At 39.6% G+C, this 21,117-nt stretch overlaps 1 protein-coding gene and 1 pseudogene across 1 annotated transcript; both read right to left on the bottom strand.

Moving 5' to 3' along the window:
• Positions 1 to 13,005: 13,005 nt before the first annotated feature.
• LOC122076012 (TATA-binding protein-associated factor 2N-like) lies at positions 13,006 to 14,549 on the bottom strand. The gene is made up of 3 exons (XM_042641266.1): positions 14,248 to 14,549; positions 13,609 to 14,064; positions 13,006 to 13,337 (listed from the first exon to the last, which is right to left on the bottom strand). Exons 2-3 carry the CDS (start codon positions 14,051 to 14,053, stop codon positions 13,324 to 13,326), a joined length of 459 nt encoding a protein of 152 aa, XP_042497200.1. The 5' UTR covers positions 14,054 to 14,064; positions 14,248 to 14,549; the 3' UTR covers positions 13,006 to 13,323.
• A 6,285-nt stretch (positions 14,550 to 20,834) lies between these two features.
• Positions 20,835 to 21,117, bottom strand: part of LOC122076374 — a 4,569-nt pseudogene continuing 4,286 nt past the window's right edge.

The raw sequence follows: 21,117 nt of genomic DNA, 5'->3' as shown, positions 1-21,117 counted from the left end.
CTATCCCAAAGACTGCTATCCTTTGCCCCGAATTGACTCCCTTATAGACTCGACTGCAGGCTATGGAATACTGACCTTCATGGACGCATATTCCGGCTATAATCAGATAAAGATGAAGGTGGAAGATGAGGAGAAAACTGCTTTTCTCACCACTCAGGGCAACTATTGCTACATTGCAATGCCTTTTGGCCTAAAGAATGCTAGAGCCACTTACTAGAGGATGGTGAATACAATGTTCCGAAGCAAAATCGGAAGAAATATGGAAGTTTACATTGATAATATGCTGGTTAAGAGCACGAAAGACACTGATCATATGCTAGATCTGAAGGAGGCCTTCGATGTCCTACGGCAGAACTAGATGAGACTAAATCCTACCAAGTGTGCATTTGGAGTAACCTCTAGGAAATTCCTGGGCTTCCTAGTATTACAAAGGGGAATAGAAGCAAACCCTCCAAAATTGAGGCCATTCAAGAAATGCGCCCGTCAAGAAACATTCACGAAGTTCAAAAACTGATGGGGTGTCTGGCCGCACTGAATAGGTTTTTGTCCTGATCTGGAGATAAGTGTCTTTGCCTCTTCAAGCTACTAAAAAGAGGAAAAGGTCAACATCAATTTCGCTGGACAGAGGAATGTGAAGCAGCTTTTAATGAAATCAAAGCAAGCCTAACCCGGCCCCCTCTGCCGAGCTGGCCAGAGCCTGGAGAGGAGCTAAAGCTTTACCTCACTACCTCCGTGGTAGCTGTTAGTGCAGTCCTCGTGAGAGAAGAGGGAAAGACACAGAGGCCCATCTACTATGTGAGTCATGTGCTCCTAGAAGCAGAGATAAGGTATCGAAGAATTGAGAGGTTTGCATTGGCATTGGTCGTGGCAGTCAGGAAGTTGAGGCCCTACTTCCAAGCACACACTATAGCTGTACTAACTGATCAACCACTAAGAAAGTCACTTCACAGCCCCAGCGTAGCGGGACGTATGGTGAGTTGGGTTGTCGAGTTAAGTGAGCATAACATTGAATTTCGACCGAGAAGTGCAATCAAGGGCCAGGCATTGGCTGATTTCTTAGTAGAATGTACACAGGTTGATGAAGCAGTAGAGACTGAAGTCGAGCCAGAACAAAAGTGGGAACTCTTTGTTGATGGATCCAGCACAAAACAAGGATCAGTGCAGGACTTGTGCTATGAAGCCCTGGGGAATTCACAATACAATACGCCCTCAGATTTGCATTCCCCACGAGGCAGAATACGAAGCCCTGATTACTGGAATCAAACTAGCAAAAGCTATAATAACAGACGACCTAGTCACACATAATGACTCCCAACTAATTGTGAACTAAGTCAATGGGCAATACGAGGCTAAAGAAGAGAGAATAGCCAAATATCTAAAAGAAGTACGTCGTCTGGTGACCAATTTCAACATGTTCGCAATGGTACAGATCCTGCAGGATGAAAATGTATAGCAGATGCCCTCTCCAAACTAGCTACAGCCGAACTCAGGGACTGCGTAAGCTCGGTATACTTTAAAGTACTAGACCAACCTACCTATGAGCAAGAAGTGATGTGCAACAATGCGCAGCAAGCCAAGCCGAGCTGGATGGACCCTATTATGGACTATTTAAGAGATGGGCATCTCCCAGGATATTAGATAGAAGCAGGAGCAGTTAAGAGGAGGGCAGCCAAATACTCCCTCCAAAGTGGAGTACTGTACAAAAGGGCAATATCCTAGCCCCTGCTGAAGTGCCTGCCGCCAAACCGAACTGAAGAGGCACTCTGAGAGGTCCATGAAGGGATTTATGGGGGACACATCGGAGGAAGGGAACTGGCCTACAAGGTATTGCGCCAAGGATTCTACTGGCAAAAAATGCAACAAGACGCAATGAAGTTCATCCGGTGATGCTTTAAGTGTCAAGTACACATCCCGATACCACACGTCCTGGCTATAGAACTTAGCTCCATAATCTGCCCGATCTTGTTCGCAATGTGGGGAATTGATATCCTAGGACAGTTTATGAAAGGAAAGGGCGGTGTCCAATTCTTGATTGTCGCTATTGATTACTTCACTAAATGGGTGGAAGCACGTCCCCTTGGAAAGATAACTGAGCAGGCAGTAGAAAATTTTGTAAGGGACGATGTCATATATCGATACGATGTCCCAAAGATACTGGTCATAGATAATGGTCAGCAATTCGACAATAAAAAATTCAGGCTCTTCTGCAGTAAATTTAACAATAATTTTTGAAACACTACTGTAGCACACCCACAATCGAACGGTCAGGTAGAAAAAGCCAACCACACACTTCTAGATGGAATAAAGAAGAGGCTGGACTGGGAGAAGAAGAACTGGGCAAACCAGCTACTCAATGTACTTTGGGCATATCGCACCTCAGCTCGAACCCCCACAAAGGAGACACCGTTCTGATTGGCATACGGGACTGAGGCATTAATCCCTGTGGAAGTGACTGAAGCCTCATTTTGATCAATAGTGTTCGAAGTGTCACAGAATGAGGCAGGGCTCCAAGCAAATATCGACTTCATAGACAAAGTTCGAGAAGAAGCTCTAGTGCGGAATAAAACTTACAAACAAAAAGTTAGGTAGTACCACAACCGAAAGGTCAAGCCATAGGGATTCATAGTAGGTGACTTGGTCCATAAAAAGCAGCTGCAGCAAACCCAAGAACTGAAGGCAAGCTAAGTGCGAACTGGGAAGGCCCGTATATAGTCTCCAAAGTGGTGCACCCCGGTACTTACCACTTGCAGACTCAGGGGGTACAGTTATACCAAGAGCATGAAATGTTGAAAATCTCAAAAACATTTACCAGTAGATCATAGATTGCATCGAAGTCCCTTTGACTGGGCGTTAGTCATATAGATTTTATATTTCAGCACCTTAGTTTTCATATTTCAATTATTCAATTTCATTCCTGGAGCAGATTAGACTCTATTTCGAAGCAATGTATCTGTTGCAAGCCCATACCACACATCTATAAACTATGAAGCTTCTCTCAAATATCCAGCTCTTCAAAGGCAAAAAGGCTGAGATCTAGCTCGACAGCATCTAAGACCAAGCTCCAGCTCGGTACTACCAAGACTAGACCCTAGTTTGGCGACTCAAAGATCGTCTAAGGCATTAAGTTTGAGCTTTAGCTCAGCATCAACTAAGGCCAAGCTCCAGCTCGGCACCATCAAAACCAAATCCAAGTTTGGAATCTCAAAGACCATCCAAGGCATTAAGTTTGAGCTTCAGCTTGGTATTGCTGCTGCCCAAGTCTAGGCATAATGCTTCACAATAAAGACACATAAGAATCGATCAAGCTCAACCAAATAATAGAACTACCTTATAGAAATGGATGAGGCACAAGAAATGAAGAAAATTTTTTTTTTCATTAATAAATGAGGGTAGAAACCCTAAAAAATTACATCAACTCCCAAAGGGGATTTTTACATAAAAAAAAAGGAGAAGAAGAAGAAAAGAAAGAAGTTTACATCACTCCCGCAATGGGAAATAGGGAAAAGACAATATCAGTATTGTGGAAATTGGGGGGCTGGCTCAAGAGGGAGAGAGGTGGTTCACTTGGTTGCTTTAGGGGAGGCTTGAGTCACCTCTTCACCAACCTCGGCCTGACTGGCGAGCTACACTGAAGGAGCTGGGGCAAGAGCGCACTGCTTATATTCAGAAAAGTCATAATCTGGCATCTTGCCAAGGATGAACTGAATGGCATCTTCTGAGCTGACCTGAAATGAAGAGACGTTGACATCAACTAGCCATTTCTGACCAACTTCAAAGTTCAACCACCTCTCAACAGTGACCTCATCGTTAGACGCCAGCTCGGCCTGATGCTTCTTTTCCAGCTTAGAAATCCGAGGTAAAAGTTTAGCTTCTTTCCTTTTGCTGGCCTCATGAGCCTCAGCCAACTCGCTCTGGAGTGCATCCTTCTCCTTGACAAGGCCGCTGTTGATCCTGAGCTGTTAGCGACCTCTCGCTCCAGCTCGCCAGCTCTTTCCTCGTTGTCTCTCACTTTTTTCTCCTCAGATCGAGATTTTTCTTCTCACTCTCCAGTTGGTCTGTGGCCATCTGGAGATCCCCCCAGAGATGCTTTACCTTATCGTCCGCCTTGGCACAACCAATGGCCATGTTCTCGAATCGTTGAGCAACCTCAACTGCAAAAGAAAAACCTTGTAAGGATCCAGTGGGGTCATGAATACCTGAAACTCAAGTAAGCACAAAGAATGAGAGGAGGAAAATACTTACATCACCCATCCGGGCCTAGACCTATTCTGAGAAATCGATATTGGGTAACTTCCTCACATAGGCAATGTCCCTCTTGGGATGGCTACGATGGCACCAAACCCGAGCTTCAATGGGGTCCAACATGTTGCCATTCTCTAATAGGTCCACCCAGGGATCCATGGGCTGCTTTCCTGTTCGAGCCACCTTGGGAGGGTTGCCCTGATGTGCCTCTTCCATGGGTGAATGCCTCCTCTTCTGGCCTTCGGTGCCTGCCCCTACTCGATCGGGCGTGCCTGTCTACCCCGGTGCCTTCTCTCTAGATCCCACTGGCTCCTTACCTTTCAGAGAGCCCGGAGTCCCATGTCGAGCTGAATATTGGATTGGGGGGCATCTCTTTCCCTGGCTTGCCCCCAATAATAAGTGGCAAGGCCTTGTTACTTACGCCAGGGGGAGGGGTGACCTTCGTGCTAAGGTTTGTGCTTGTCGCTGCCTTACCCTTGTCGGTAGTCTTCTTGGTGGCCTGCTCGGCTGCCTCCTTCTTCCTCGCAGTAAGGGCTTTATTGTCTACTGTTTGAGATTTAAAATGTAACCGCAAGCGTACGGATCAGTGTAGCTATGGGTCGAACACAGGGAGAGCAGCCACTTTATTTTTTAATTTCTTTTAATAATACGAAAGTGAACCGATTAATGATTGTGATCTAATTCTAATTACTGTCCTAAACATATGTATCTAAAATAACGTCCTAACCATTCGTCATCTAAGAATTTAAAGACGCAAGCCACGCAATTAAAATTAAATAAATAAATAACTGAAAATAAACAACCCACACAATTAAAAATAAATAAATAAATAAAGGAAAAAAATGCTGAAATAAAAATAAAGTAAAAAAAAGGGATAAAGCTAGAGAGAGACTCACAAGTAGGTTCTCTACTTAGCCCGAGGGATGCATCATAATATGAGCTTCCCTACTTGACCAGAGAGTCACTCTTACAAGGGTTACTCTACTTGGCTTTAGGAAAAGGGAGACAATTAAAATAAAAGTAATAAATTGATGGTTCTATGGCTAGGAGGGGCAAAGCCAACACATACACTAGCCATGAACCTTGGGGGAAAGGGATAGCAATAATGTAACGACTGAAAATAAAAATCCTAAATTAAGAAAGAAAGGGTAGTCAGAAGAGGGAATGAGAGGGGGGAGAGAAGACTACTGAAGGAGCCTACTTACTTGAATCAATGCTTGAACTTGAAAAACAATTGCTCCACGGCTCGTGATCTTGTCACCTAGATCTAAGCCTAGAACTATAACTTAAAAAATTACAACTCAATTGCATAAATCATAAACATAAAAGGGCTGAATAAAAATAAAAGAGTGCTTGCACTAATTGAAATAAAAAAAAAATTATTACAAAAGTGATTGAAGAAAAGATAAAGAAGAACTAAAACTAAAGAGAGAGCAAGAGAAAGAGAGAGCAACTAAAAAAAAACTAGAAGAAGAATGAATTGTCTCCCCTCCTCTTACATGAGTTGTATTTATAGGGAATGGGGAGGTAGGGTAACAATTTATCTTTCCTAAAAGGGAGAAACCCACAAATGATTATGAGATCTTTTGAGTCCAAAAGTGCTAAGATGGAGGAGAGAGAAGAGAGAAATAAATTTGGAGAAATTTCCTATAATTTTTTGCTTATTTTCTTTCCTTTTTTTTTAATTTATTTTTCTTCTTTTTCTCTCTCCTAGGGACGATTTTCTTCTTGCTTTGTGTGATTTGGACAATTTTTGGTGATGATGTGGAGGAGAGAGAAGATTTGGACAATCTCTATTTCTCCCTTTTTTTTCTTTCCTTTTTTTTTCTTCTCTTCTTGCTTCCACGATTTTCCTTTCCTTTTTTTTTTTTCTTCTTCTCTTCTTGCTTCTACGATTTTCCTTGCTTCTAATTTGATGTGAAAATATCCTCCATGCCCTTAGTGCTTTAAGTGAGTGAAAAGCAGAAAATCTTCAATAAAATTCTAAAAAAAACAACCATGAGATTCGAACTTGAGACCTCTTGGTGAGCAAGGGAATTTTGTACACCATAGGTCACCAACTACATTAGGTAGTTGTTGTTACCAAAAATGAATCCTCAATCAATTAAGGATGTGGTCCATCGATCCTTGTTGGTATTTGGAGTATTCCTTGTACCTTTGGGACAATTGCAAACGGGCTGGTTCTGCATCTCGGTTAAGTTCTGATCCATTATTCTTCTTCTGGCCCGAAAAGAATAATCATTTGTACGGGTGACCAAACGAATGTGTACTTTTAATTGAACACGTCCATCTTGCTCAGAATTTCGTCCTCTTCGCAACCATGAAAAGAAATAGGACCTCTTTACGTGTAAAATTGAAGATATAGCATCCGATAGTCCTTAAGGCCTTGAAAATATAAAACCTGCAAAAAGAGAGTAAAACCCAAGGTAGCTCCATTCTAAATATGTAAAATGCATGTTTTACTACCCTAGATTTCACACATAAATGTGTTCATCATTAGGGTTCCTAATTTAGCTTGTGTGAAGAAATGGGGGTAAGAGAGAGAAGAAATATACAATAGAGGTAGGGAAGAGAGTTCTGACTCACCTTAATGTGGGGTGAGTGCAGATGATCCCTCTCTTGCTCCAATCTCCTTTTTCTCTTTTCCTTCTTCTCTTGCTTTTAGTCTCGTAGGAATGAAATGAATGAACAAGTAGTTTTATTTCTAGTAACTTAAGTGAACTAGGGATTGTTTGGGCAAATAATGGATTTTTTTCTCTTAATTCTTTATATGGTAACTTAAGTTTGTTAAAGCTTGTTTGGGAAATAAATGAGTTTTGATTATAACTTTTTATATGATTACTTAAGTTCCATTGAGGCTTGTTTGGGAAATAAATGGGTATTCTCTCATTACTGGGTTAATTCCTCAATCGGCACTAGTGGACCCAGCTTTGAATGATCTAACACATTATAATCCATTCATTGGTAGGTTATTCCAACTATTAGAGGTGGTCCGAGACGTGTAGATGTGCAGGCTCGGGCCTATGGCCAAATAACCTATTTTATCAAATACTCCTACCGGTGTAGGTCTATTGTGCCCAACATAGTTGGGACAACTTCACCTTGTTGCATTGGGGGTTTGACGGTCTTGTACAAGGGTGTGGGCCCGACTTCAGTGTGAATCATTACTTGGGTTCAGGTAAATTCCCTTAGTGGCAAAAGATTTACACTGACTTCTTTTTCAATGGTTTAAAATCCTTCCAATACTTAGAACATGAGTAGCATATGCAAGTAGGGTCATCCTTCCCGTGCAGAAGGCTACTGGTACCCAATACTCATTAGTACTAGCATTCTCCTGTGCTTTATCTGCATTTAATCACATAAGGGAAAATTTTAGTACATAAGTATAACAAAAAGAAGGTCAAATGTGGGTAGTGATAGAGCTAGCAAAAGACTGGTGATTGGGAACAACGCCACAAAGAATTAATGTTCTGAATCACATCTGGTTCGGAAACAGATTGGACAAATGACAAAGTTGTATAACAGACGTCTCCAGCTCAAGTTTCCCTGCGACTGATTTATCACATGGGCTGCGACTGATTTATCACATGGGTTAGACGTGACTGTACGTAACCAACCTTGACTGACTGTTCAAGGGATTCTTTGTTACCCCAAAAAAGGATGTGATTGTATTTATAAATCAAAGAGATAATTACAACTATAACAGATAGAGGCTGTTACAGATAAACCTTATCTGTGTAACAACCTTGGAGAGGGAACAGTACTGACTGGATGCCTTATCTGATGTAGCATTTTGAATTTGTTCATGATCCGTTATACTCTTAATGATCTATAGCACCAAATGAGTTTTCTAATAAGAAATGATTTAAAACGATTAAAGCATTCGGTTCCTGCAACTCTATGAATACTGAATGCTACATTCTCTTTCCCTCTCTTTTCTCTTTTACACTTTTTATTACTATTGACCATAAAAGAGCGTTTGATTTTGCTTCAAAACATGAGGTGATTTGACCCAAATAATATAAGATGGGGGTGGTGTTTGTGTGGCTGTGTGCCACTGCTTACATACAAAGATGTGTTTATGGGCTGGTGGGGTTCCATGCTTGAGCTTGTTGAATTGACACTCCTGAGATGATTAAAGGTTTCTCAAAATGGTCCTTTATGTTTAAAGGTAGAGGAATAGAGAAGGACACTGTCACATGTTTTGCTCTTTTCTGACAATTGATGGGTGATACAAAGGGCCAAACTTGTCTTCTCTAAACTAAATAATTATAACTTTTTTCTTAACCAAATAATACTAACTATTCTTTGCTTTCCTTTTGTTCCTCTCAGGCTATGAGCCAGATTCCAAAAGGGTAATTAAATTGGTCCAAGGAGTAGTGATGGACCCCAGACCAAGGGGAAGAAGTGACAACCCCATGGAACTAGTTTGCTCCAATGGGGCACTTCACTAACATTGGTAAAGCATCTGAAGTAACATAAAGACAGCTTAAAGGAGGACAAGAATCTTGCTAAAAGCTAACTAATGGAGTGTATGAGGAGAGACTAATGAATGTATAGTTGCTCTTTTTGACCAATCACCAACAAATGTAACTTAAGCTCATGAGGTCAATGAAGGGAACCAATAGAAAGATCTTTGCTAAAAAAGATACAGAATCCGATGCAAATTACATCTTAAAAAAAAAAAAAAAAAAAAAAAACTCCACTTTAGAAAATTAGCTGCAAGTAGTCATAGTAGTAGAAAAGCCTTCATCACCATTATCACTATCACTATTAATTAAAATTTTCAATTAATAATTAATATTAGTATTTAAAATAACAATTTTTTTTGGTAATGATTTAAAAATAACATAACATCATTATAATGATAATAAAATCCTTACCTTTGGGTTTCTTACCTATTTGGGGGTTTTAATTAAAGGATAAAAGTTTTTCGTGGGGGAGTGTGGCAGCTATGCCGAAACACGTGAGGGTGAAATGACTGACCCGCTCCCCATAAAATGAAAAGTGACATCTTTGTGAATGTTTTCTTATGTACTTACATTGGCCCTCATGCATACATGGGAACCACATTCCTCGATAGGAAACATTATCCCTTCATAAATTATTCACCCGTAAAAAAGAAAAAAAAAAAATCCTTAACCTAAACATACTTGCTATATGTGATTTTTTTTTTTTTGCAAAAATTTTGAAAACCAAGAGAAAAACTTACACATGGGTTATAAATTTGTCAAAAAATCTAATTTGTTGAGAGTACATTTTCTAGTCATTACCACCCAAGCCATAACTTTAGTTGTCGACACTATAGTGTTGCTTGGTTTTAGACAAAAAAAATAGGGTTGGTCAAATATTCCACCTCTTTACGTAGAGGTATAGTTAGCTAAATCCAAAAAGGTCTTTGCTTGGACAAAGGTCCATCCGAAAAACTAGAGATGTCCAAATCACTCTATATTTTTTCCACCGTCCATCCCTTCTCTCGAGCTGTCTTTAGTCCGACAAGCTGCTCTTTTGCTATGGTTTCACCATCTTCTCCTTATATATGAGTTGCATTTTTTTTCAATCCAAACTTTACCAGCAATTGAAAACAGAAAATAAAAATACTAAAATGATTGCTGAAATTGTTATAATCATCATCATCGCCATCATTATTTTCATTCATTATTTGTACTAGCATTCATGTTTTCATCATCAACCTGTTGTATTACTGTCTCTAAAAATGAAAAGAAATAAGAGAAATAAAATGAAGAGAATTTCTTTGATACTTTTGTTTTTTTTTTCTTGGATTAATGACCTGTTTCTCTGTTTGAAGATTGGAGAAAGTTAATTACTCAATTTCAAGCTGGACCTACAGCTTATTGGTTATACTTAATGACAGGCTGTATAATCATAATCCTAATGGCTGACAGACAGAATAAAAGGGCTTGCCATCCATAAATCAAAGCATGACAACTAAGCTAATACTAAAATAAAAGCTGCACCTTCTTTAGTTTCTTGTATGATATTTAATTATTAATTTCTTGGTTTTCGATAATGTTCAAACGAATGCACAACTATGAGGAAAAAACCAAGCAAACAATTTTATAGAACACGAGGATTTTAATATGATTTAGCACAAATGTCTTCATCCACCCGAGAGAATCAAGAAATGTTCTCCTCATTACTTGTGTGGCTAAAGGAATTTACAAAGGCCAAACGATGCGGCTCATTCTTATATAAGATTATGAGGGCTAGAACATGTAAACTGTACAGCACATCCAGAAGATCATCCGAAGATCTGATCCTTTTAATTCTTCAGATATCTTCTTGACGAGCTATTGAGATACTTCTAATAAAGCATAGCTCTAAATGGTAAAATATGCGACAGAAATCACATTGCCTTTTTTTTTTTGGGTAGTAGCAATCACATTGGCTTTGTGTCTACTTAAGGTTGAGGACAATAGTGAATCGTTTACTTTAGAGGCTAAGATCTTGTTAGTTGAGTTTGTCTCCATCTAGTTTGAACACCTATGTTACTGAAGTTTTATGACTTGCATGCCTTCAATACCCCCAAGGGGGCTGGTCCAGTTTGGATTGTGACAGACTCGATCATTCTCTTTTGACAAAACATTCTATTGATATAAAACCAAAAAATAAATAAAAATCATATCCTCAAGGGTTAATTTTTATTATTATTATTATTTTCTTTTGAGGAATAAAAATACATAAAAGAAGAAAGAGATCTACACAAAGCATCCCAAGGGGAAACAACATTAGCCACTTTGGGGAAAAGAAAAAAAAAACAGAAAAACAATGAAAGGAAACCATACAGGAACACCCATGAGGGAGTACGAAGCCCAAACAAAGAGCAATCATGGGTTCTTAGAGAAGCCGAATATTAAGATCCCAAGAAAAGACAATGTGACGATTCTTTGCACAGTCTAAATCTGAGGCATGGAGATGGTTAACTTTCTACTTGATCTTAAAATCAATGGTGCTCCAAATCTGAGCGTATATCTAGTTCATGTGGTTGTAGGGTCAATATGGGCCTGTGGGACTATTTAGGCTGAAGGCTTTGGATACCCATCGTTAGCAAAAAAAAAAGGAAATAAAGTCCACCGGCAAATATTTCTTTCCACCAAATATGCTAAATAGACGCACAAAAGGAGAATTTAGCCACCCGAGCAAAAACTGGATTGCCTCTGAATTCTTGATGAATCCGCTTCCATTCTCCTTCAAAGGAAGGGGGAGTGAGTAGGAGAACGTTCCCAAATAACCCCCTTCCAAATATGCGAAAATATGCAAAGAGAAAGGATACTGAAAGAATAAGTAGTCTATGCCCTCTAAAGTGTTCTAACAAAGACAACAATTAAGAATATTGATATTCCAATGGGAAGGGAACACCTGAGTGGGTAAGGTGTTAGTGGAGAAGGGGGTCTTTTGGAGGAGCTAATCCCTAACCAAAGCTAACGATGAGGAAGCTAGGGCTTTTTTTGTTTTTTTTTTTTTTTTTGGGGGGGGGGGTGATCCTACATGCCATCAGAGGGAATAGAGGAAACTAATGATGTTATAGAGTATCATGCACCATACGTAATCCTCTCACCAAAGACAGAAAGAAGAACCCTACATGGGTGCCAAATATCAAGGCATAACCTGGTAGTGGCCATATGACATGACTTAAGGAGCTTCCTCCAGGTCCATATACCATCAACAGCATAGGATACAATCCAAATAGAGCCAGACTTGAGATATCTGGAGTATATCCAGTTGACCCAAATATCATCTTTCTTCTCAAGAATTCTATAGAAAAACTTAGAGGCCAGCTTAATTAACTTCCTCCACCCTTCTCAAACAAAGCCCTCCTTCTTTCTTAGGGATACAGACAGATGCCCAGCTGATCAATAGTATGAAAGAATTTTGTTATTATCACTCCCTTTTCATAGAATAAGAGAAAAATCTACTTGGTGACCGAGCTCAGAATCCCTTAAGCATTAACTTGATTGCTTTTTTTTATTTTTAATATACTTTGTGGTTGAATTCACTCAATATTCTCGGGGTAAGACTGTAGTTCTCACCCTCAAACTACGCACTTGCGCGAGCCTTGTGCACGGAGTAAGCCCTTTTTTTGTGATTGAACTCAATTTTATGTCTCCATACCCTCTACCAGTGATCAATGCTCCAATATAGGTATTCTGTTAGCTAATTAGAATAAATTATTTAAACTAGTTTCTTATTAATTAATATAATCTGCATTTGGCTGAGATAGACGAGTTGTTGCCTAATAAGGGTCTCTCAGAGGACAATGGTCCCATTGATTAAAGTGGATTTAACACAGTTTGTTAGTGACAGCTTAACAGTCTCAAAAGTCTGAAAGTCTCACTTTCAATGCTTCCTTATTCAATAAAAAATTAGAAAAGGTAGATTTATCTCACTTTAGAGTTGGTATTGCATCCTCTACTTTTCAACCCTTGCATCTGGTTCTCATCTTTATAATAACTCGTCTTTTAGGAACTTTCATGCTTGGAGTTGGAAGAAGCATGATTCATCACCCCAACCCTGTTTAAAAGCAAACATGTATTCAATAAAGAGATATTCCTTGAATCATAAATCTAATAATAATATTGCATTGGTTGAATCCAAAGCCTTAATGGTGGTCCAACTTCTTTAATTGCTTTGTATTATATGTATGCAGCTTTGATTGATATTTATAGCTTCAGAAAATGTTGTCAAACATTATTTGGACCACCCCACAAAACCATTCTAGAGAGAGAGAGAGAGAAAGAGAGAGATTCAAAATTTTATACTAGATATAAGGCTTTCATAAGCTTCTTTTAAGAACACCATGCATCATACAATAAATATAGAAACTCTTCTTCCAACACATTACAAAGAAAACTGAAGAATAGATTGAAGAACACCACAAGTACATGGCTAAACTTGTTATGAGAAAGCTAAGAAAACACGGAAGGGAATTGCCCTGCAGACATGAGTCTTCAACTTTGTTTCATTTGGACGGGCTGAGCAGAAGAAGAAAATAGATCCAAGGTGGTGGACAAAAACTGAGTAACTCGAGCTAATATAATAGGTGATCTCTCTTTGGTTCTCTCAGACTGCAGTACCTGAAACAGAAGCAACCATGATTATTGTTTAAATCCACTAGAATGTTAGGTAAAAGAACAACAACAAACTTAGCGTTATCCCAACTTAATGGGTCAGACAGGAAAAGCTGAGGTCTAAACCGGGTTTGATGGACATACATATTCAAAAGAAAATTGAAAATGAAAAATAAAAAATGAACAATGACAAATGAAAGATGAACGTAAGAGGAAAGAGGCACAGCCCAACAAATCTGATGGCTGAAAATCTATGATGAGTATGAAGACATGTTACCAGATTCCCTAGGTGCACTGCATCTGAAGCACTCTATCCTGCTCGCAAAGTTATGCTCATTGCACCCCGACCTGGTGCAAATCCAATCACCAGATTGCCATCCGGAGCGGCGACCACCACCACCACCACCACCACCACCGAAACCATAACCTCTTGAACGTGCCATATCACCTTCATAACCCCCAGCAGACTCGTCCTTGAATGCCCCACACTTGAAGCAGCTTGAGCGGCTGGCAAAGTTGTGGGCACCGCAGTTCACAGCTGAGCAGTACCAGTCTCCAGGCCGGACGTCTGACCCACTGAATCCAAATGATGATGCACCACCTCTCACACCAAAGCCTCCATATTCACCGGACCTGGCATCACCACATCGTTGGCATGAATCTCGGCGGCTGAAGTTCAGGTGTTGGCATGACCTGCAGTTCCAATCTCCTGGCCTGTTCATCTTCTCTGGGTCTTAACATCCAAGAAACAAAACAAACCAATAAGGGAAAAAAGAAAACAAAATAAAGAGCTTAACACAAGTTCCTAATAAAATTGAATGCAGCTAACTGGGTTGCCATGAATAGCATGAGAAGCAATAAGAATTGAATGAGAAAAAGAAAACATTGAAGAGGCAAAAAGTGGTGAAAGGCTCACCTGAGGGACAGAAGGAATAGAAAGAGAGGAAACGTGAGTTGTAGAGAATGTAGAAGAAGCAGAAGAGATTGTTAAGTGAGTGTATGATTTAGTTGTGTGGGTTGGGGTGATTTATATACTTGCATAAGCCTCAAGAATCGGGAATCCTGTGGAGGGCCTTCAATGTTCTTTTTCGTGTTCTTCACCTTGGCCTTCTTGAACAATGGAATCACAAAAACCTAAAAGAAGAAAAAGAGAAAAAGGGAAATTTTGCCATGGATTCCAAAGGTAGAAAATTTGTGAAATTAGATAAGGTTAAATCTCTTTCTACTTCTTTTGGGCTTCTAGAGTTACGAAGTGCAACCCTCTTTATTTGATTCTTCGTGTATTTCTGTTTTTAAATCTTTGCAACTTATATTCATCATTCAACATACCCATTAGTTGGAATGCGGATATCCTCTCCCCACGTGATGACCTTTTTTTTCTGAGATCCCATCATATATGGGGTATCAAATCACGAATCTAAGAGTTTAACCGGTGGGATCCTATGTAGAGAGGGTAAGTCCTCTCCCAACATAAGGAGCTGATTCTCCATTATTGGTATGAGGATTTGCTTAGGTGTAAAGGTGTCAATCAGCTCCAGCTGGTTGAGTCAGTTTCATTGTGGGAATGGTGAATCCAAAACCCAACCAATAAGAAAAGACCAGTCTTGTTAGTTTGGTTTCGAATTCATATCAATTTCTTGAATCAGGTTATTATCAAGTCAATTTCAGTTTTGGCCTGGTTTGGGTTCGTTTCAACATACATATTTTCACAAAATTATGAAATTTTTTGGTTTTTTATAATGATTTTTGGGATGTTATCGATTTGGGTTCGGGTTCGATCCAAATTTTATGCTGATTTGGGTTTCGTGTCACCTTCCTTTGGGACGGTTTGATTTGGTTTTGGGTCATAATACCCCAATCCGAAGCCAGCCTGACAAGTCCCAACTCTATTCGATTCAGGCCAGTTGCCCAGTTTGGTCCTAGTTTTGACACCGCTAACTTAGGTTATGCTCTTATTTTAAAGGGTGGTTGGGGTTGGATTGTTTCCCTCCAACTCTCATTCACATGCATGGCCATTCCTCCCATGTGTACCAACACACACGTGTAGGACCAAGGTTAGACACACATTCACTACATATTGATGAAAAAACTTTGAACAAGTGATAATTGGTGATTCACATTTTGTTTAGGGAAAAAGAACTGTATCAGGGAGCGTTGGGAGTCAATCTCTATCTCCTCCCCTAGAGAAATAAGCAGAAAGGAGTTTCGGTCGTAAAAGATAGGAACCGGCCCCTTTTTCACCCCCTCCATTGGATTTTGCTTTCCTTATCTACGTGTATACTATGTCAGCACTGACGTAAAAGAGGTCGGCTTTACTAAAGAAGGGTCGGGGCCGGTTGCTTGTGGGCCCTCTTTTCAGCAAGTGCTTGTTGGCCCACCCCCATTTCCCGAGAGGAGCCCCAGGTTGTGGTTCCTGTGGCCGATGCCAGCGCTCCCATGAGCCTTTCTCACTCTTCCCCTTGTGATACTCTTATTTGGGGGAAGAGAGAGAGGTAGACACAGGGAGTGTTGGTATAGCTATCCTTTCCAATAGAAAACCACTTCCCATTTGTTTATTAGGGTTTGAGAGGTATCAATTAGGGGTGTCAAACGGTGTGGTTTTGGTTATTCGGTTCGGTTTTGATTCGGTTTACATTTTGATAAGGTGAAACCAAAATCGCACCAGATAGGAATAAGGTGAAATCAGAATTGTTTTCATCCGTTATTGGTTTTAGTGGTTTTTATTATTCGGCTCACAACCGGTTTACATGGGATTCATAGTGTCGTTTTAGAAAATGGTTTGCATCATACAACTAGTGTGAATCCTACATATATTAAATTTCCTAAAGAGTTAAGACAATATACATTTATTTTGCCAAGGCAATATACTTTCTATGTAAAAGACTACACATATTATAACTAATTAACTATGATCCTAGAAATTAGAAAATCAAGAAGTGTGATTGTGTGCCATTGTGTGAAAGTGAAGCTCCCTTCTCGGTTTGTACTTTGCTTCTTTTTTTTTCTCCCCTTTTTTCGTAGAGACCCATCGAATTTCAAAACACTTTAAGTCTTTAATACTAGGTGTTGGTTAACCATCGGTTTTCCGGTTCGGTTTGATTTCAAACCGAAATTATGGCCTATAAAACCAAAACCGGATCAATTTACTATAGTGCGGTTTAGTTCAGTTATAACTAGTCGGTTTCGATTCTGATAAACAATTTCAATTATATATTGACACCCTTAGTATCGATACATCAATTTTTTCCGTAACTCACTCATTGTTGCACCAAATACATTAGTCATGCGTGAAAGAATGCGTAAAGGATTCTTTGCTGCCTTCTGGGACTAGCTCCCAGTTGAAATTATATGAACCTTCACTAGATGGCTTATGATGTATGGTGTTGTAATGCTGGTGCGTCTGAGTTAGGTCCAACAATTGAGCCCCATCGAATATAATTTCTGGAATTTATTCTGTGTCTTCTTCATGTAAATCTATCACCAAAATTTTATTCGACGTACGTCGTCTCTGATCCTTTTCCTGCAATAATTCAAAAGCCATATATGCATGCATAGCCAATAATATCCTTCATTTCCTGTATCATGATAAGGTTTCATACTCCCACGGACCACAACCTTGTGGGGCTTAATTACTTTGGTCTGAATTCATGAGCCTAGTTTGAGCCGATTTGCTCCAAGAAAAAGAAAAACCGATCTATGTCCCTACATAGAGACAGGAGAGATTAATGTAACCCCCTTAGGAACACCTTTGACTATGGCATCTAGGGTCCACATATCTTGATGACTTGGCGAATCAAATTGGTGTACATGTGGTCATAGGTGCTTCCATGTTGACCAATGATTGGATAAGGAATAACCAAATCACCATATGATCTCATCACACAAGATGAATATTAAAAAAAAAAAAAAAAAAGAAACTCAGACAGTGACCCACCCTACATTATTCTTATCACTTAAATTGATGATTTTAATGTGGGTCATATCTCTTTTTTCCATTACACTTCGAGTACCAACATTATAACGGGTCACTTGAAAGGAAAAATTCTCGTTACTTTTCAAATTTGAATATTCCTTTTCAGTACTTGAACTCCATATATTTCCCATGTTATAGGTCAAAAAAGATTTAAAACAACCCTAATTTTCATACACTAGATAGAACAATCAACCCACTTTAGGGCACTCATGTATCCTTTTTTTTTTTTGGTGAAAACTATAGCACGTAGCTGTTAAATTTGTGGCTTGCATTGATTATTCCTTAGAGAGTGTAATGGAGATTGTTCCATTGCAACCTAGTGATCGTGGGTTTGAATCGAGAATAGTTTTTTCACGAAACGGGAGAGGCTGCGTACATTATGACCCTATAGTGGTGAAAAACTTCTCTATGAATACACCTTAATTTTTTTATTTGATATTCCTCCGTTCCTTTCACTATGTTCCTGTGGATCAATTACCAACCTTTTCCTATCATGATCATATAGCATTAGAGCATTAGAGCATTATCATGGGACACTATCTTGCCCCAGAAGATTGACATACCAAACATAATCGTATCTAGGGGTGTCAATTCTTAAACCGAACCGGTAAAATCGGCCGAACCAAACCGATAACAACACGAACCGAATTGAACCGAAGCCTTATTGGGTCGGTTCGGTTTGGAGTATTGCAACCCCAAAACCAAACCGAACCGCACCAAAAACCGGATGAACCCAAAACCAAACCGAAACCAGCTCAAAACCCGGACCAAAACTGAAACCAAACCGGTAAGAAACCGAAACACTCCAAAATTCATTAAAAAAATCAAACTTTCCATAGTTTTGTAAACATTTCTATGGAAAGTCGAATCCAAACTGGACAAAAAACCAAAACCAACCCGGTTACAAATCGATTTAAGAAACCAAAGACAAACCGAACCAAACCGCACCGAAACCGAAACCAAATCGAAACTGGAATTTCCTTATTGGTTCGGTTTCGGTTTCAACTTTCCCACACCGAAACCGACTCAACCCGGACCGAAACCGAGCCGGACCGACCGATTGACACCCCTAATCGTATCCCTACAAATATATGAACACAATTTTTATTTTTTTTTAGGGTATCTAGGCCTTAGGCCTTGGGCCTGACTAGTCTCACGGGCTCCTACTGGCACCACAACCTCATAGACCGGGTCATACCGGGATTGAATGAGAATCATTTAACTTTCGTTGAAAACAATGAAGAGCACTAAAGACCCCGTATGACTGACCCCAAGGAAGTAAGAGAAGTCGAACTTAGAACCACACATTTCGCAAAGGTCCCTTGCCAATACGCTTCATATGCACACATTCAAAAAGTAAAGTTTCTGTTAATATCGATGCATAAGTTTTTCAAAGATCATCAAATGGAATCTTTATCCCATCATAAATATCAAAAGCATCTCTACGAATAAGTATTTTGCCAAAGGTGTTGGATACATTGGAAGATTTTGGATCATGACCTTTTCAGGTCAAAATTTTCTGCTCCAGATTTAATTTGGAGCGGAGGACTGGTCAAATGGGTAAGAGAGAGAGAGAGAGAGAGAGAGAGAGAGAGGGCAGCCGGCTAAAATATATAGGAACTGCATGGCTTTAGGAGTTGCAAGGGGTTGTGTCTTTTAGGATAATTTTGTTGTGAATAGGGATAATGAAGATGAAGATGGTTGATGGTTCAATTCATCAAAAGGGAAATGGGGAATTTCGATAAAGATGGTCGAAGCTGATGATGGAAGAGAAGTCTTCGAGGTTATATTTGACCATCTTTTCTTTTCTGTTCCTTCACTTCTCTGGTTTCCTCTCTGTCATTTATTTTTGTTTTCGTCTTTACCCCTTTTTCTGACCCTCACTAATTTTCGTTTTGAATAGCTCTCTCTTTTGCTTTTCTCCTCTGCAAAGAGAAAGAACCTTAGAGGCATTACCCCATCTCTCTCTCTCTCTCTCTCTCTCTCTCTTTATGAAAATTTCAAGACTAGAGGAAGATCTGCCTACCATTCTCTTGGGTGACGTTAAAGAAGACCGTGGCAAACTGTAAAAAAAGCAAAAAGGGTAGAGCTGAATTCGATTCTCCTTGGGAAATGCTTCCATGCATGACCATGCTCATAACTCATACCCGGGCTCCTAACACCAAGGTTTCATTTGCCACTTACGTATTGGCATTCTCTCTCTCTCTCTCTCTCTCTCTCTCTCTCTCTCTCTCTGTGTTTTGGGGGATTGTCTCCGTAAACTAGCATTTTACAACGATAATTGTATTTTTCTATTTAAGAAGAAAACAGAGTATAGGGAAAGTAACCACTACAACAAAATTACTACCAAAAAAACAAAGAAAACCACTACAACAAAAGTGAAAATCATTGATAGGAAAATGCCTCCAAGTGATAATTTTATATAACTATTCTAATCATAAATAAAATGAGGGTAAGAGAAAGGTACCCGCTTGCATAGTCACTGTGCCAACACACAAATGAATAGAAGGCCATACAAAAGTATCCTCAGCATATGAGTCGGGGGCAATGCAGTCTTTTTGCGTCCACCTACGTTTTTCGTAAACATGGACAAGAGGATAGATTCTTTTTCCCATAAGAAAAAAATATGATGTTGCTTGCACAAATAATTATAGTTGAGTAGAAGAGGCATTGAGAGGTGCATGATAATTTTATGACCTCATTTAGTTATAATAGGTATGACTTTGAATAGAGTTGATTGATGAAAGAGGAGACATGTAATTGGCCTTAATTAAAATAAGACTCAATTTAGTTTCTGTTGAGTTGAATTAATCTTTGCAACTCTTCAAAGTTCAAACCCCCAGAGCTAAACTCATTGAAATTTTTGAGGGGTGCAAGTTTAGTTTGACAAGCTTGAGCCACCCAAAACTTTTAAAGCTCAATCTTGGTTTTCAGGTTAAGGTTGAGATTTCCAAGCCCACCTTGAGTTTGAACGTAGCCCAATCTGCCCCCCTATGCATACACACACGCACACATATATTGTTTTTTTGATTTTCTAATATGTCTTGGAAAGAAAAGAGAGGAAACAATGGGAGGAGAGAAATGCTCTGAAGCGACTAAGGATTTTGTTCGTCAGATCAAGTTAGGCAACAGCTAAGTGTAGGTGCAACGGACCACGGTTGGATCCTTGGGGTGCTTTCCCACCACAGGCTGCGACGACAAGGGGGATAGGGAAAACATTTTGAGGAGTCACCTAGGATAATGGACTAAGAGCAAATTAGGGGGCCCAACCCTTGTTACAGGATCGAGCATGGGTTGGTTCCATCTATGGTCTTGCCAGAGGTTCAGATTCGTGTCAGGTTACGGGGGTGGGAAAGTGTTAGACATCCATCTTGCTTAGTTAAACTGGTATTCCTACTAGATACTTGAATTTCGAATATCTTCCGCACCCCCCCCCCCACACACACACACATTTTAACATCCTAAACCATATGCATGGCTATTTTGTTGATTATTGTACATGAAAGCACACAAAAGAAATAAAAAAATTTCTATATTGGTGAACCTTCCTCCCGGCTTAACCCAAAAAGTACTAGTGATTCTTCTCCACTAACAGTGGTCCCACTTGCTGGTAAGCAAGTTGTGGTGGTTGCAAGAGGGCAAGAGGATGTAGAGTGTGGAGTTGCCGACCTGAAAATTTTTAGAGTTATACTATAATGAATTTACAAAGAATGAAGCAATTATACCTAAGTTTGACCCTTGATGAGGTTCAAAAGGGGAGGGTGCCTTTGCTTCATATGTGGACATTGTTTGTCTCCCTGCTTAGAAGAGGGG

The sequence above is a fragment of the Macadamia integrifolia genome, chromosome 4 (genome assembly GCF_013358625.1).
Source record: "Macadamia integrifolia cultivar HAES 741 chromosome 4, SCU_Mint_v3, whole genome shotgun sequence".
In the NCBI taxonomy this organism is placed as follows: Eukaryota; Viridiplantae; Streptophyta; class Magnoliopsida; order Proteales; family Proteaceae; genus Macadamia; species Macadamia integrifolia.
This window is presented reverse-complemented; position numbering and strand designations above follow the sequence as displayed.